Source organism: Carassius auratus, chromosome 10 (genome assembly GCF_003368295.1).
Source record: "Carassius auratus strain Wakin chromosome 10, ASM336829v1, whole genome shotgun sequence".
NCBI lineage: Eukaryota > Metazoa > Chordata > Actinopteri > Cypriniformes > Cyprinidae > Carassius > Carassius auratus.
Window position 1 is genome coordinate 21,210,466 of NC_039252.1, and position 18,673 is coordinate 21,229,138.

The following is an 18,673-nucleotide window of genomic DNA, read 5'->3' on the forward strand; positions in this document are numbered from 1 at the left end:
ATAAATCGCAGAGAGAGGTTTTCATTGGTTGGTTTCAGCCATGCATAAACATGCCTTTTTCTTTGAATGTGCACAAATGTTCTCAATTAGAAATTTGGTAAATTCCTCCAACTAATAACAATTTATGTCCTTGAGTATATCTGCATAACACTTACATGCTCATAGACCATTGACGAATCATTAACAAACAACACAATGTACATATATTATAATTAAACACCATTTCTTCATTCATCATAGCATATGACATCTGTCATGGGTAAACATGTCCAGAACAACATAAAAAATGTTTCCACATTGTATATTTACAGTAACTTTTTTATATGCACACATACATTCTTTTGATTTATATGCACAGCATGGAGTTTCTCAATATGATATGTGCTTGTGGATAAAAATAACTATCTAAGGAAAATGATTTGAAGAGTGACCTCAAAGGTGCAAAGTTCACTGGAAAGTTTTGACGCGTTTTCATGAAAAAAACGCTGTGGTCAGACCAGTTGCATTTATTAAATTAAATTATGCAGACGTTTACGAAAGCGAAACATTTTCAAGCATATATTTTTTGCACCAGAATCTACGTTATACAGTCTCAGCTGTGTTAGGCACATGTTTTTGGAGCTATGGTGCTCACGTGGGCGACAAGTTTGAATCTGGTTTGCAGCATTTTTCTTCACAAAGATCTCATTGACTAAAAATGTTCAAAACACTGACTGTGAATCAGTGATGGAATAAAAATTGGAATAGATATAAATAATGCTAGAACATTTTATGAACAGCTGAGATTTGTGCTATTATAGTTGTGCAAGTTTGCATAAATAATGCTCGAAATATTTCTTTCTTTTTTTTAAAACGATCTCCATTTTAAAGTGTTTTGTATGTGAACGGTTGATTTAGAAACAATGTCACAGTTCAAGGTCTATCCGGGGTTGTTCCTCCTTTTCCTGCTGGGACTCTGCGAAGTCTCTGCTTTGAGGTCTTTGTATTGAACCTGATGAGCAGATTTTGCACAATTGTGTTGTGAATCATGCAAACGAATGAAAATACGTCACTTATCATTGATCACTTACCAACTGGACATCTGACGGAACTCTAGACAGGAAGTCCAGCAGCTCATTGTTCTCAATGTTGTAGGGGTCCCGAAGTTTTTTGGTGAATTTATTGATACCTGTGTGGCACATGCATGTTTCATATCCTACTAACACCCAAGATATTATATCCTAAATCATTACAATGCAAGAAAACCTCTTCTGTATAAAAAATGCATCAGATTATGCCATTATAAATTTCTAATTAACAATCAGAATAGTAAACTATTGGGAAAGTGTTTGATAAAAGCAATATGATTTCTCACCCCAGACCAGCACAATGAATCGTAGTGGGATAAAGTATATTAGCGTGGCACCGGCACATAGCACCGTTATGGCTAGCCAGCTCAGAAAAGGCACAGACCAGTTAAACGTGCTGAAAGAGAGGAACGGCATGAGAATTAACATATAACTATGAATCCATGACACAAAGTTAATGCTACTAAAAAAGGAAGCTTAGACAGTATGAAAAACATCCAAGTTTCTCACTTCTTCACTCGTTCCCCGAAGCAGGCCACTTCATCCAGAACGTTTTGAACCGTTATGATCACATCTTGAACCGCATAGAATTTATCAAATAAGCCCTTTTTCCCAGAGTCCTGTTGTTGAACACACAAGGATGCATGGCAAGTTACACAACAGAATTCATTTTGTCATACGTACACCGATTCTGAACAGTTGAGCTTTGGTCTGTTGAAAATCGTCTAGAAAGGTAACACAAGTTGTTTAGTTTCGTTTTTAGAAATGAAAGGCGTGGGGGTGGAGAAGCTTTTGGTTGCTGTCTGGTGTCTCATAGACTAAAAGGTCAATCTACCAATCTACAAATTCTCAATCAAACGTCAAAAGGTACATTCAAAATATTGGTTACTCAAATTTAAATTGAGGCCTTTCCATAATCCGTTTTTTTTTTTTTTTTTTTTTTTATGTTCTAAGCGCTTTTGAATGTTTTGTGTAGCAGCAAAGTAGTCAGGCTGATTCCACTTTCTAGAATGTCCATATAATACAATTTCCCAGTCCTTTTATAACAATTAACAAGTTACTATAAGCTACTTACTATGAAAAATATATCTGCTGATGCTAATGAAGAAAAATTCAGTTAATTGTATGCTCTTAAATAAAAAAAAGAACATAAAAACATGAGAGGCAGTTAAGGTATTTCATATAATATATCTCAATATTCAATAAATAATTACACTATCATTCAAAATTTTGGTAAACAAAATTGTATTGAACTTATTGAAACTGACGGTAAACACATCTGTCATGTTACAAAAGATTTATTTCACTTCTGAAGGATCATGTGACACTGAAGACTGGATGCGGAAATTCAGCTTTGAATCCCAGGAATGCATTACATTTCAAAATACATTAAAAAAGAAAACAGATATATTAAATTGCAATAATATTTCACAATATGAATATTTTTTACTCCATTTTCAGCCTTGGTGAGAAAATTAGACTTATTCTAAAAACCATTAAAAAACCTTATCAAACTTTTTCAAACTAAAGTCTTTTGACTGTTAAAGAAGGAACAGCACTTCAACATGTCCCATCCCAACTTCATGTGTCAGCAAGAAAAACACACTTTTTTATGGAGTAGGCTATGTTTGATCTATTAGATTGTCATTTTTTATATAAAATACTGGCTATTCAAACCATGCCAGCTTGTGTTTTTCCCTTGTTTGATCATGCCTGACAGCCTTTATTCTGCACCCCAGGCTTCACCTGCGTCGGGTCGGATGGAAAAGTTGTGTTATTCTTTCTCCGACAACTTACGGAGTTGGGGTTCAACAAATCAATTGTCCCCATAAATTAGTGGGAACAATTTCTGAAAGCTTGGAGAGTGATACCAACCCTCTGCGTATTTTCATGACCAGCCGGCAGTAAGCTAAGTGCAAACATATGTCCAGGCTTAGCCCGGGCCTATGAGGGGTCCTTATGAATGGAAAACAGGTGTCTGGGTCATTTGTGCCAAAATACCCAAGTTAGCTCCCAGGGTCAAAGGTCAGGCCGCTAATGGCTGCCTTGTGGTGCACACAGGGTTATGGGAATGCGAAAAACGGCTGGAGTTAAACATCTGGGATATGTTGAATATATTTGGCAACACAAGCCTCAGGTGCAATTAAACTATAGCACTGACACATATATTAAACTATGTGTCCATACGCCAAGCTTTCAGCTGTCCCCGAGAGCTTCAGCTAACACACAAGACCACAAACGATAGAAATGGTAGATTTCCTTCAGCCATGAATGTCACCAGGTGGAAAGAAGAGTCTTAATGAGTTGAGAAGGAAATAAAGAGTGTATGGTTACCTTGTCATCTTTGTCATATTCTTCATCCACATCCTCAAGAAGGTCCTCTATCACCTGCTATGAAGCAACAATAAGAGAAATCACAAATGTCATCTTGAGATAATTTAATATCTCAGTGGATTATGCTAGAACGAAAGCAGTAATGAGATCAAATGGAGAGCACTTCTATTGCTTAGAAATGTACATGCTTCTCCTCTGGAGTTTCAGAAGAGATCTTTAAACTTTACTCAGATTTGTCAATAAGAACTTTAATCGCAATAAGGTTTTCGCTTTTACTTAAACATTTCTCTTTAAATTCTTACAAAACTAAATTATCTGAGCTATGCAATCCGGATTATTTTGTAGTAGGAATCTTCTGACACATTTCCACAGAACATTTCCAAGTCACTCCTGATTACCTGATAATATAAAAAAAACTGATTGATAATAATTATATTTAAAATATTTTATATCAGTTAAACAATTTTCATGACTTTTTAATATTTGACTATTTTTTTCTAGCTTTTCCAGGCCTGTAAATCACAATTTTATATCTATGATAACCCTCATAAACTCTATGTGAAGAACCATCTCATTTGTATTTTTCTCATCAGTTTTAAAAGAAGCATCGTAGATGAAGTTGATATCTAAATAAAACAACCGAGAATTCCATTAAGTCTCTCAAGCAATAACATTTTCCTCATTAAACACTCACATATAGACTGAAGACAATCTAATGGCAACTGTTCCGCCATTTATTAGCCATTAGGCCACATATGAAAACATATGCATACGGCTCACATTAGTGACAGACTGTATATTTGTGTCAGTCTCCTTCTGAATGTGAAAAGGATTCTCTCACGTATCTGTCATGTGTCCATCAACTGAAATCCAGCTTGAAATTCATGCTGGTCAACATGATTATTCCATATTTTAATTTGCAAAGTAGTGGAAAATTATTCTTTTATTGTTTTGAGATTTATCTGATGCACATCGCCACTGACTCTTTGACTGGATACTCCTGAATAAAAATGTAATTCAAATTTTGATGGCTTAATTGGGAAGCGAACACCCTCTCCAGAACGCTGCACACTGAAAGTCATCAGCACTCATTCCACGCCATTTTAACAATTAAAATGGAATCAATTTGCAGGGAGTTCTGCGTACACACTTAGTGTGATTGGCAACATTTCACGATGGCATGAAATTAGTTTGACACAATTTAATTGGAAAATGCGATAAGTAAATACACCAGGTAAGTGGAATGGCACATTTAAGAGCTCCTATATCGGCGCTACTTTTAATTACCTGAAGTAATTGGAATAAAAACATTCAATTCCAGCTGTGCATACACCTTTAAAAACCTAGCTGTTGATTAACCAGGAATCGTTGGTTCAAATAATCAAAGATGCTTTGGGTAGGTTGAGACATTGCAATTTCCTGTGACGGCCTGCAACAATCACGTGCATAGAATGAGCTGAAGATAAACGTCATAAATTTAGCCCTCATTAGACTGGACAGTCAACATCTATAAACAGACTCACCACGTTCCCCTCGCGCGACTCCTTCCCCGAGGCCAGCAGGAAGTAGTTCCAGGCCAGCAGCAGCAGCAGGGACAATGGAACCATGTAGATCTCGAAATTCCAAACCACCACCACAAAGATCTGAGCAACCGCAACAAAAAGATTCTATTTTTAGATCATTTTATCGACTAATAGATGTCTTGCAATTCCATTTTCATGATAACAATTCCTAGTTACAATAAAAATATCTGCTAAAGTAAATAGAGTTAATATTGAATATTCAATAATAAAATATTCAAAAATAGTTTTATTAGCACAGTAATAATAGAGTTAATTATATTGTGTGGTTCTATGATTTCCAAATACGGTATGTGACTATGTGACTATCTATCTACACATCATCACGCCAAAGTTTGACCATGTGGATTATTTTTTTAAATGAATACTTTTGATCAAAAGAGTCAAATACTTTTTGCCATCTTGAAAATATATTTTTTTCAAATATATTAATATACAATATTTATATAAAAAAACAGCTATTTTAAATTGTTTCATAAAATTGTGATTATTTTTTTTTTATAAATCAAATAAATATAGCCTTAGTCAGCATAAGAGACTTTTTTGAATGTTAGTGTGTGTGTATTGTGTGTATATATATATATATATATATATATATATATATATTACATACATTAGTTTATATTAGTATATGTACACATTTTATATTCCACCTTGGAAATAAAAACATTTTTAAAATATAGAAATATACAATATTTATATAAAAAACACCTATTTTAAATTGATTCACAAATTTTTATTTTTATTATTTAAAAAAAATCTAATAAACATAGCCTTAGTGAGTATAAGAGACATTTACAAAAGCATAAAATGTTATTTGAATTGCTGTTGAATGTTAGTGTGTGTTTATACATTAAATAAAATTAAATTAAATTTATGCATTTAGCAGACGCTTTTATCCAAAGCAACTTACGGTACATTCAGGCTCTCAATTTTTACCTATCATGTGTTCTCGAACCCCCAACCTTGCGCAGTGTGATAACCATTTGAGCTACAGGAACACTATATATTTATATTAGTATATGTACACATTTGGGGTTTTTGTGTGTGTGTGTGTATATATGATGGTCATTGGTCACAGAGGCTTTTGATGTGATTTATATTATAGTTTTTGTTACTGTATTGTAAATGAGTTTTACTTTACGTTTGAATTCATAGCCGTAAACCAGAGCTGAACTTCACTGTTTAAAGAGGGAGGTCAAATCTGGGTCAGTTAATTGTCATGAACAGGTAGGGATGAAGAAAGAAGAGTGAATCTATTGTGATGGAGACTCCGAGTCCTCAGCGCCTCCTTCAGGTACCGGAGGGAAGTGTGTGAAAACGAGAGGGAACCGTGCGAAGTGAAGGGCTCTTGAGGTGTTCAGAGCGGGGCAGGCAGGGGCGCGGGGTGAGGTCGGGCTCGAGGTCACACACAGAGGGACAGCGTCTAAGAGATCACATCTACTCGTTTTAGCTCAAGGGTGCTTCAGCGCTAAACTACGAGCGCACTTCACACATCAAAGCCCTTCAACACACACAAGAGTCACCAAACACACTCAATCTATCAAATATACAGAGTGTAAATCTATTATCTAGACCTATCTATCTTTAAAAAGTGAGTTTGAGTTTCTGTGAGTTGTGTGTATCATATCAATACGGTGTTTGCTTCTGTGTGTATATCTGAGAGAGTTTTGCCACCTACCAAGAAAGCACATAAACTCCTGCGGGGGGACTCCCATTGAAAACAGCTGTTGATGTAGGAGCCCGCGTTAATGAGGGAGAGAACGCAGCGCTTCACTCGGTTAAAATTCTGCTGCAGCATCTGACGTGAGAATATGAGACAGAAAGAGCTGTTACCATAAACCACAATATAGCCTCCTCAAAAATAATGATCATTATTGGAGAATACTCCTGAGTACCTGAAATATTATTTCCAGTATTATACTGAAATATACTGATGTTTTATGTTTATATTTAAAAAATATATTTCTATGACTTTTATTCAAACCAAAAGAATATTCAAATTTAAAAAAATAAACACCCACATTTTTACACAACACATTATATTATATATATATATATATATATATATATATATATATATATATATATATATATATATATATATATATATATATATATATATATATATAAATAATGTCATTATATAATAATCAAATATATTTTATATGTAAATTCAATATCGATTTTAAAACTTTTTATAACACAAACATATATATATCACACAATTATATGATATATATTCTGAACAAAACATTCAAACAATGCGCTATCGTTCAAAAGTTTTGGGTCAGTAAGATTTTCTCTTTATATATATATATATATATATATATATATATATATATATATATATATATATATATTCACAAAGGTTGAATTTATTTATCTGACACAGTGAAAATTCTGCAAAACTGTAACAGTTGTTACAAATGTAACACATGTTATTACCACTCAAATTTTAAACTTTTATCTTTTGTATATTTTAAAATGTAAGTGAATTTTGCTGAATTTTCAGTATCATTATTTCAGTCTTCATTGTCATGTGATCCTTCAGAAATAGTTCTAATATGCTGATTTGCTGCTTAATAAACAACAATAATAATATTTTTATTATTATGTTGAAAACAGTTTTGCTGCTTTAAATGCTACATTTTTGGAATGTAGCAATTCCATGCTACATCCAGGATTCTTTGATGAATAGAAAGTTCAAAAGAACAGCATTTATTTGAAATAGAAATCTTTTATAACAATAAATGTATTTGTCACTTTTGATCAATTTAATATAAGTTTTTAGCATTATTAATTGTTATAATGTAAAACTCAATCTTTACTGTCACCTTTAATTAATTTAAGTATTAATTGAAAGAAAAATCTTACTGACATCAACATTTTAAAAGGAGTTCATCAAAGGAAAATTTTAACTTTTACACAACAAACATTCAAAAATTATATTTAGGTACTTTATTTATTGTATACCTACTGTTTTGTTGTTATAAAACATTAATATTATTCTCTTCTATTAAAGAAAATCAAACAACTTTGTTCTGATACGCATGATTAACACAAAACTCATGGCATATCAAAAAACGAGGTGAATGTAATCATCTCCGTAAGTGACGGTGTGACTGACAGCTGGGGTTAGATATACGGCCGAATCCGTGGTTGAACTCTTCACTGAGACGGGCATAAAGGACTGAAGAATCGGTCTGTTCTGCTCAATGCGCAGCTTTGTGACAGCGTCTGATTCAGCCCAGCCCCTCCAATTCAGCGCTTTTGTCACGCAGGCACATTGAGAGAGAGGACAATGAGCAGCCACAGCCGTAGAGCCGCAGCCGGGCCCTCTGGGGTGGCCCCTCTCCTCTCATGAGGGCCGGCTTGACATTTCTATTCAACACCTAGAGCGGCAGGGCAAGGGGGAAAATGCAGGGATTCAGCGCTTGCGCCCCCTGTCCCAAACACGTCGGCCTATTGTGTGGCGGGCATGGGACCGCCGGCCCTCGTTGGGGTGGTTTAGATTTGATTGCAGCCATTAGATTAAAGGCACAGTTCACTTCAAATTTATATTGTGTTTTTATTTACTTAATGTGTAATAACTTAAATTTGTTTCACACCCGCGTGCTGTTATTTTATGTATGAAAAAAAAAAGCCAAACAGTCCCATATTTTGCGATATGTATTCAAAGTCTTCTGAAGCTGGGTTATTATAGTTTACTAAGACCAAAACCATTAAAAAGATGTCATTACTTTAAACATTTTAAAATAATTTTAATAATAATAAAATGTATAATTAAAATTTAAAAAACAATTATAAATGACATTTTAACTGAAAGAAAAGTTTATAAAAATATTAATATGAGAATTTTTTAATTAAAATAATTAATAAAAATTTAATTAAAAAATTAAAAAAAACTGAAATAAACATGGAAATATCAAATAAAAATGAATGATAACTGAATATGAATAAGTAAAATGAAATAAAATCTTAAAAATCTTAAACTTATTATTATTATTTTTTAAGTGTATTTTAATCAGAGTCAATGCACATTAATAATACATTAATATGTCAAATGTACCAGATTTAGCCAACACTGGCTAATTTTCATCCACAGTCCCTTTTGGCAGATCGTATTCCCTTTTAATTTGAGATGGTTGACAAGGAAACATTTCTCATTATCATTCAGTTTGAATTTATGTACTAAAATAATTAAATAAATAAGCACGAACCATAAATAAATAAACTATATATATTAAAATAAGCTATATATATAAAAGTCATAATTAAAAAAAAGATAAAGATAAAAACACATCAAAATTATCATTGCTTTTATATCAGTAGCGTACAGTCTTTGAATCTACGCCACAACACAAGGCATTTGAACTAGTTTTGGGGAGTTTTTGGACACTTTAAAGTGTCATTTTTATGGAAACTGCTGTGTAATGATGTGTTTCACAGAATTAAAAAGCAGCATGAACTATTCCTTTTTCAGAATAGTTACATTGTTGTTATTTTACCTGTTTAGAGACTTTGGCCTCGTCTTCGATGTACTTCTGTTCTGGTGGAACGAACGTCCGCATACTGGCTTTCACCTTGAAGAGAAACGAAGAACTATGATTTGTTTTAATTAGCGCTGGAGCTCTCTATGCATCAATAATTATTGCATATTCCACAGTGTGGAAACAAAAGACACAACATCCAGCGCTCCAGGCGCAGCGCACACTTACGGCGCTGAAGATGACGTCTGCTTCGAGAAAGATGACCCCCTTTGTTGGCCCTGTCAGCTCCTTGTTTTTTAAGACGTAGGCCTTCTGTTCACTGTTGCGGATCTGTGTGAAGAAGACGTGACAGCCTGCTGTCTGGCAAAGCCCCAGCGGACCCCCCTCCTCGACTGACCCCTGATCTCCCAGCGGCAGCATCAAACAGCCAGCCGCACATTCCCTCCCCGTCCCTCCCTCCTTCCAGCACTTCCAACTCTGACAAGTACCTGCTCATTACCAGCATCCCTCTGTCACCGAGACATTAGCCAGGCACCGGGAGGCCCGGCTGTGTGCGCCGTTAAAGACCCTCCACCATCAATCTCCTTCGGCGAGTCGATTTGTTTCAAACGCGGCTTTTAAAGCACACGTGGATCTAAGAATTTAAGGAAACTGAATGAAACGAGCTTACGTTTAGTAGCGGGATGGCCACTTTACCCAGGAAGTCAGCGCTGCGGTCTCTGTCCTCGTCGTACACTGTGATCTCCAGCACTGAGTGAATGTCTTTCACGTTACTGCAGGGTGAACAAGAGACAGTTCTTCATCAAACACAAAACAAAGTGTGCAGAAGCATTTCGATTAACCTTGCATTTATGAAGTCAACATGAACAGAATTTGCGATGCATCTGAATGCAATAATGCACCGTATTTCTGTGAGAAATTATAGGGAGGTATTTGACATCAGGATTTGATCGGATGATGAATCATACCTTATGACATGTAGGATTTTTTGAGATCAAGGTGTGCAACAAATTATGCACAATAATTTCTATTTGTTTTGACTATATTATGGCTTTGTATATCGCATTTACAAATACTGCATGAAGTCAACATGAACAGATTTTGCAACATAATGTTTGGAAATATTATTCCCAAGGAAAAATTGCCATTTTATCTTGCAATTCTGAATTTACATTTTGCAATTCTGACTTTTTTCTCAGAATTCTGAGCTGACGTCTTGCAATTTAGATTTTTTTTCTATGATTTCAGAGTTTACATTTCACTTTTTTCTTGCAAATGCAAATTTATATCTCACAATTCTAATTTACCTTATTTATCCATTTATTTCTTAGTTTATGTCTCACATCTTGCTATTTTAGACTTTTTTGGAATTCTGAGTTTATATCTTGGAATTCTTGTTTGTCTCCTCAACAACACGGAATAAAAAAATGAAGCAATTCTGACTTTTTCTATCTTTGAATTCTGAGTTTACATCTTACAATTGCATCTTTTTTTTTTCTTTTTTGGGGGGAATTTGGAATTACTTTTATCAGACAATTTAAATTAAATAAAAAAATTAAATTGCAAGTTAACATCTTGCCGTTCTGAGTCTTGTTCAGAATTGAGACAAAAGAAGTCCAAATTGTTTGATATATGTGTGACATATGTGTGACATATTTCTGAGAGAAATTATGTGGGAAATTATAAAAGATGGTATTTGACCAGGTCTGATACCTTGAAAAGTGGTGTTTTTTTTTGTTTTTGTTTTTTGTAAAAAGGCACGCTATTCTAACTATTCTAAATGGTTGGCTTTCAAATAGTTATTAAATGACAGACAATAAAAGCCAAAAATAAAAACACCTTAGACCTACACTAAAAAAATTTGTCACAACAATGCATTGATTTCTCTCTTTCATTGTGTATATAACAGAATTCCACTACAATCTGATTAAATTACGCTATTGGAAAAAGTCAAGCAAACCATTTAAGAGATACAACAACTGAAAAGATAATTCAATGAATGAAGTAAATGGGAGACATTTTCATGTCATGTTTTCTATATTATATTACACAATCAAGCCACATGAGTCCAGGTGACAGAACAACTTGATCAGCTGTGAATACTTGAATTGTTTCTCTGCTGGGAGCAGCGATGGATGTGCATTATGAACTCACAAGGTGAAGACTTTATTCCACTCGGGGTTCAGAGTCTTGTAAACCGTGTGTGTTTGCAGACGGTCGTTACACAGCTCCGCAATGCAGAACGGGTCGCTCTTTCCTGAAACACAGTGTTGCGTTCAAAAGCTTTTAGGTTAAAACACCCAAGTGAGATAAGTGAAGTTTCATGTTAGTCATTTGTACTTAATAACAAAACAGTTTGACATCAGTATTGCTGCAATGCAGTTTCTTGTCCCAGTGTTTAAGATTTAAGTGTGGTCTGTGGTGTTTTACAGTCATCTCGCTCTCCAGTGATTTTATGTCCTCTTAAACTAAACATTTGGGATTAGTGAGGATGTACAAACTGATCAAAAGTGACATTTATAATGTTTTCTCTGAAACAGATTTCCATTGCTGCTCTTTTGAACTTGTAACATGGTTTCTACAAAAATAATCTGCGCAGCTGTTTTCAACTTTGAATATTAATAAATGTTTCTTGAGCAGCAAACCAGCATATTAGAATGATTTCTGGAGGATCGTGTGAGTTTGAACATGCACGTTTATGGTGATCACACAGCTTCCCTGAAATGTTGCCAAGGTGAAAGATTAGCACAGAGAAACTGAGATTGGTCTTTCATTTTCATTATAATTGTATTTTATTTTTAAAGGATAGCCTGAGTAAAACATCAATGATATCTGTGCTGAAAGAACATAATGCCACTCATCTCCCACCACTTGCATGTTGTTTTATGAAATAATTGGCTAATAATTTGGCTGATAAAAATGTGAGGGGGAAAAAAGTACACTGAATCAGTGTGGGCAAATTTTGGAGGGAAAAACGGTATAGAAGAGCTAAAAATCAGTCTTTATAAACCAAAGGCTGAGAGAAAAGCACAGAAAAATGTGTGTGTGTGTGTGTGTGCAGAAGGTTTTTAAAAGCCTTTGTCTGTCCACCACGGTGTGGTATTAGAAGGAGGCATGAAATCAGAACCCATGAGGTGGGCCGCTTTTGAGAAAACAGCAAACCTCAAAAACTAGATCAGCTTATGAGAGTGAAACAATGAAATTGGGAGGCTCCCCTCTTTCAGACGGTCATCTTTCCATCATACTGAGGTGTTAAACACTCCAAAACATACCGAAACATGCCTGGGAAAAGCCTTATAGACCATCCAGAAACGAAGAATCCTGGTTATCGTTCCACTGTGCACAAACGAGTACAGGAAGTGACATATGATTGTACCTGTGACATCAGCAGCCATCAGCCCCTCGGCCCGCAGGATCTTCACCTGCACGATTCCGACATCCTTCAGGTTAAAGAACGACCTTAACGGACTCTGAAAAAGAACAAAAAGGCATCACGGAGGCCCACGGCTACATTCAGACCGCACAATCTGCCGAGTGGCAATACATCCATATGTCTCTGACAGCTCTATTTAGGCCCTAACTTTCTCTAATCCCCCGTCAGAGTCCGCGAGCAGTTTTGTGTCCACGTCAAAGCCACTCGGCCGTGGACACTGAGACAAAAACACTGAGCCGCCACGCCAGATTATCTGCTGGCTCTCACGAATACATCTTCATTATGCAGCTGTTATGAAAGAAGGTCAGTCTGCATTGGTGGTGAGTTTCTGTAAGCGGTTCAGTGACCGGCCCTCCGGGGGACAGTGGCAGGACAAAGACAAACCGTGAATAGAGAGGACAGACAGCTCTGAGAGCAGCGAGATGTCTCTCTCTCTGTCTTTGTTTGGTGTGAGTTGCTCCACCGTTGTCCAGTTGCGAACGAGGCCTGTGTTAATCCAGTAGTGCACTGGATTGTGATCATAGCACGCCCTCTTTTGGTCATAGAAGTGTACTGCAGAATAGAGCATTAACCGTTTCTGCTGTATTTTGCACATGTGCTTTGATCGAAAATACAGTAAAAACAGCAACACTTTGAAATTTTTTAGCACTGTAATTTTTTGCAGTAAATTGAATGCCAAGAAACCCGTCACACTTACATATCTCTTAATGATCTGCTGGCGTTCATGTGGGTCGTCCAGTAGGTTGACAGACAGGTCAGAGATGGAGACCGCGACTGTGGCGGTCAGAGTCACCAGCAGAACCAGCATCCCTTTATCCTCCTCCAACTCAAGTTCTAGCTTGTGTGTCTTCTCTCGGCTCAACTTGGACAGGTCCAGCTGACACCTGAAATGTTTTAAACACATGCACTTCTTGTAAATCAAGCATCTAGCAATGGCATACTGATAACATGATATGCATGTAAACGATATGGAGGAAATTGTACGCACTGGCCGATGAAGTCGTCTCTCCTTCCAATGTCTTTATCCCAAACGGAGATCTCCAGAATGCCTCCCTCCTCATCATACAGATGCAGGTCGAACTGCTCCCTCCACTGAGGGTTGAGCGTCTTGGGAATCGTCTGTTTGTACAGAAGAATAAGTAACAGAGAAATAGTTTTAGCAGACATTATTCTTACTCTGTCTGCGGAAACCTATACTGAAGGGTCCTTCATACGACATATGACAAGGTTGTCATGATGATATATGCACATGTTGAGATAATTGACAAATATATTCAGAAATTAAAATATGATTTAATTTGATTTAATAGATAAACAAATTTAATTTTCATTTATTATGTATGATGACTAAAAAGTTAAACAAAAGTAAAAACAAACATATTATTATTTAAGTATTTTATATATTAATAAAATTAATTATATATTAATTATTTTAATTTAATAGTAATTTAGGCAAGGCAAAGCAAGGCAAGTTTATTTATATAGCACATTTTGTACACAATGGTAATTCAAAGTGTTTACATAAAAGAAAGTAAAATAATAATTAAAAAAAAAGAATAAAACAAGCAATTTTAAAACTTTTAAAATTATTAAAAAATTTACTTATTTAAAATGAATTTAAAACATTTAGAAAATGATTTTACATAAAATAAAATAAAAAAACAGTGAAAATATAGTGCAATCAGTTCGGAATTTATGACAAATATATATTATAATTTAGTTATAATTCATCTGTGAATAATGCAAGCTAGGGTTATTGGTGAATAATATGTTTCCATTCCTTGCTTACATAAGCAAAGAAATTTCTGTCAGAAGAAATATTTTTTCTTTAAAATTATGGCTAAATCGTGAACAGTAAGTCCAGAGATATTTAAAAAGAGTCACGTTGGCACAGTCGCTCATACCTTACTCTTGTACTTCTGAGGGCCTAGTTTGAACTTGACGTAAGGGTCACTCAGGCCGTTCTGGTCCATGGGCATGAGGTCACGACCCTCGATGAGTCTGATGCTCACGATGCCCCTCCACAGCTGAGACTTTCTGTGCAGGTCCGACAGCCGAAGACTCTGCTGCTGCTGCTGCTGCGCTCCACACACATCACAGGACATTAAAGGGTTACTTCAGTCCAGTCATCTACTCACCCTCATGATGCTCAAAACATGATTTTTGGACACAAAAGGAGATTGTCTAGACAGCAAATGTGGCTGCAAAGCTCCAAAAATGACAATCTGAGCATCAAGTACACTACTGTTTTAAAGTTTGGTTGTTTTTTTATGAAATCAATTCTTTTCAATCATTAAGGAGGGATAAAATTGAACAGAAATTACAGTAAATACATCTATAATGTTAAAATATACATGCTGCGTTTCTATTTCAAATCGATTCTGTTTTGAACTTTCAATGAATCAAAAAATCCCGAAAAGCAATGCATCTCAGTTTTTACAAAAATATTAAGCAGCAAACTGTTTTCAACAATAAAAATAAATGTTTCTCGAGCAGCAAATTAGTGTATAAATGATTTCTGATGTGAAACTGAAGATGAAAACTCAGCTTTGCATCACAGGAATAAATGACATTTTGGAATATATTCAAAAAGAAAACACGTATTTTAAATTGAAATAATATTTAACCGTTTTTTTCTACTTTTTTTGATCAAATAAATAAACTTTTGAACAGCAGTGTACATGATGACATGATGATTTTTGGATGAATCCCTGTAAGACAATGTGGGGAAAGAACTCAAAGAGTGTGGAATTGGTTTCACATCCACCAATGACCGGGTCACCAAAGCATAAAATGCAAATGTCCACAAAAAGGCATGGCCCATCACCCCGAGAGATGCACGACTGCCGCAACTAACAGAGCCATACGGATAAAACTCATCCTCTGACCAGACTGCTGCAGTGCAGACATTAAGAGCATTTGGCACACAAACCAATTTCTCTTTGAACATGATGCTTAAGTCACACAGGAATAAAGTGTGTGGGACAGTTTACACAGCAGCTAGTCAGAGAATCTAGGGGCAAACACTCTTGCTTTTTTACCTTACTGCAACTCTTCCAGCTTCTCCTCAGTAGCATGGTCTACAAAAACAACAGAGCAGGTTATATGTGTTACTGTATATTCAGGGGGCCGGGGTGGAGGTGGGTGCGCTTTGATTACCGCCAAGACTACTTTTGTATTGGACGAGAAGCTAAATCTCTAACTCTGATCAAGAGATGCATCTTCTGTTCTTACGTGATCAAAGCCGCCCATCAGACTGCCGTTTCATCTGTTGGTGGAACACTGTGTGAATTTCGATGTGTTCTCCGCCCGCCTGCACACTGCAGCAGGTTGCTAATGTCTAATTCAAAGTCTTTTCATGCATTATGCAGACAACACAAACGTCTCATCGTCCCAGTGTCTCTCAAGAGTCATGGGCTTTTTGGACTGGCTGAACATCATACAGTACTTTTTTTGCACAGTATGCAATTTTTCTGTAAGCCAAATGTGCATGTTGTTCTGGGTGCAGTATCCCACAATGCAGTGTGCTTGACTTGATTAAAAATAATAACCATTTGTACTGGATAACTGGACTTCAAAAACCTAATGAAATGCAACATAGTAGCTCAATTGTACATTATGCATTTTTTTAAATTGTAGACTAGGCAGTATAATATACTGTACACGTCCATTCAGAAATTTGGGGCTGGTAAGATTTTATAATCTTTTAAAAATAATTTTATTTTGCTCACCAAGGGTGCATTTATTTGTTAAAATACAGTAAAAACTGTAATATTATGAAATATTATTGCAATTTTAAATAGCTGTTTTTTATTTGAATTTATTTTGAAATGTGATTTATTCCTGTGATGCAAAGTTGAATTTTCAGTATCATTATTCCAGTCTTCAGTGTCACATGATCCTTCAGAAATCATTCTAATGTGATTCATTTTGATTCGTTGATGAACAGAAAGTTCAAAAGAACAGCATTTATTTGAAATAGAAATAGTTTGTGACATTATAAATCACTGTCACTTTTAATGCATCAATTTAATGCATCCTTGCTGAATAAAAGTTTTATTTTCTTTAAAAACAAAAAAAAAAAACATCATAACCCCAAACCTTTGAAATGATGTGTATAGTAATCAGATATCAACTTCAGTTGCATGTTTCACATGCTTTTCAAAAAACAGATAACTGGATGTGGTTGCTAAATACTTCCTGACAGCTAAAAATAATCTCATGAGAAAGGTGTGAAACAAATATGAGGTCTGTAAACATGACAGAATAAAATCTTTTTGGCTGCATGCTGAGAATTTGCCAGCAGACTCAATCTTTTCCTACTTTTATAATTATAAAGCAATATAAATTTGCCAGTGAGTCTTACCGCCTGTCGCAGAGCCTCTCTGTCTTCTGTACTTCTTGGGAACAGAGTGACCGCCAGCTCCAGAGAGCCCAGGTCCTGATCGGGACAGTGAGGATCTTGAAGGTCTAACTGGACATCAAGAGGCCTACAACAAAAACACGAGCTGTTATGACCACCATTAAAAGTAGTGTTGTAGTTTTCACTTAAGAAGTGAATAATCTTTTTGATAAATATGTTTAAACTGAATTATTAGATCTACCTTAAATGATAATGACCACTTGTCAATATAATACTTTTACAGGTAACCGAAAACTTTTGCATTTGTATAATGCTTCATCCAAGACACTAGATGTCAGTATAAACTCTAAGATCACAACAAAACATTAGCAAAACTGCACTCGTCAATGTTAATTTCATGAAACACCGAATACATTTAAACACCCTTTAATGCTGATTGAAAATGTATTTTGACACTAACTGTTGAATTGTTATAATTTTGCAGGAATGATGAAAGCACGATACCTCTGCAGTTCCAGAGAATCAAGGTACAGGTAACCTGAGCCCATAAAATCATCTTGAAGGCCAAAATCATAGTCAAACACCTAAAATAGATTACAGAAGTGAAAATTCTTTAGGAAGAAATATCACAGATCATTCTAGACTTCTTAATGACTGATTGATTACTCTTGTCGCTTCAATGAAAAGAACCAGCTCATAAGAGTCTGTTGTACTGGAATCAGTCTACATTGTTCAGTCTGTAATACTTTTGTTTCACTAGTGAATTAATTCATTCAGGAATTCAGAACACACCAGTCCCGCATTATGTTTTTGATTCACTGAAACAAACCGGCTTATGAGAGTCATTCATTTTGGAATCAGTCAGAATTGTTCAGAATGTAGGCTACAGTTTTGGATTTGCTAAAATGAATCGGCTCATAAGAGTGATTTGTCCAGATTGGCATATAAAGTCACATGGTATGTTTTTGATACACTAAAAAGATCATTTTTTTAGAGTCATTTGTTCTGGAATCTGTCTTTATTGTTCGTGCTGTAATGTTTTTGAGTAAATAAAAATCACTGGTTCATAAGAGCTGTTTGTTCAGGAATTGGAATGTTTCTGATTCACTAAAATGAATCATCTCTTAAGAGTCATTTGCATTGGAATCAGTGTATATTGTTTGCACTGTAATGTTTTTGATTCTCTAAAAAGAACCAGCTCAAAAGACTAATTCATTTGGGATTCAGACCACACTGTTCACGCAGATTCACTAAAATGATTCACCTCATAAGAGTCAGTACATTGGGTTTTGGAATTTACTGGGCAAAAATAAGATTTGATTCACTAAAATGAATCGGCTCATAAGAGCCATTTATTCAGAAACTAGACTACACCAGTGATGCAGTAAGTTTTTTATTCACCA

The 18,673-nt window shown here is 35.3% G+C and overlaps 1 protein-coding gene across 3 annotated transcripts in view; it reads right to left on the bottom strand.

Moving 5' to 3' along the window:
- Positions 1-18,673, bottom strand: part of LOC113110280 (multiple C2 and transmembrane domain-containing protein 1-like) — a 31,061-nt gene continuing 12,388 nt past the window's right edge. The window contains exons 4-21 of one of the 3 annotated variants that reach the window (XM_026274380.1): positions 17,775-17,854; positions 17,274-17,397; positions 15,949-15,987; positions 14,812-14,985; positions 13,896-14,026; positions 13,605-13,791; positions 12,851-12,944; positions 11,629-11,731; positions 10,145-10,247; positions 9,703-9,804; positions 9,493-9,567; positions 6,663-6,782; positions 4,925-5,044; positions 3,402-3,455; positions 1,578-1,687; positions 1,355-1,464; positions 1,071-1,168; positions 1-991 (exon numbers count right to left, since the gene is read on the bottom strand). In XM_026274380.1, coding sequence (XP_026130165.1) covers positions 920-991; positions 1,071-1,168; positions 1,355-1,464; positions 1,578-1,687; positions 3,402-3,455; positions 4,925-5,044; positions 6,663-6,782; positions 9,493-9,567; positions 9,703-9,804; positions 10,145-10,247; positions 11,629-11,731; positions 12,851-12,944; positions 13,605-13,791; positions 13,896-14,026; positions 14,812-14,985; positions 15,949-15,987; positions 17,274-17,397; positions 17,775-17,854 — 1,896 coding nt within the window. In that variant the 3' untranslated portion in view covers positions 1-919. Of the gene's footprint in view, positions 992-1,070; positions 1,169-1,354; positions 1,465-1,577; positions 1,688-3,401; positions 3,459-4,924; positions 5,045-6,662; positions 6,783-9,492; positions 9,568-9,702; positions 9,805-10,144; positions 10,248-11,628; positions 11,732-12,850; positions 12,945-13,604; positions 13,792-13,895; positions 14,027-14,811; positions 14,986-15,948; positions 15,988-17,273; positions 17,398-17,774; positions 17,855-18,673 lie in introns of all 3 variants that reach the window. The other 2 variants (XM_026274379.1, XM_026274381.1) reach the window with 2 other exon arrangements.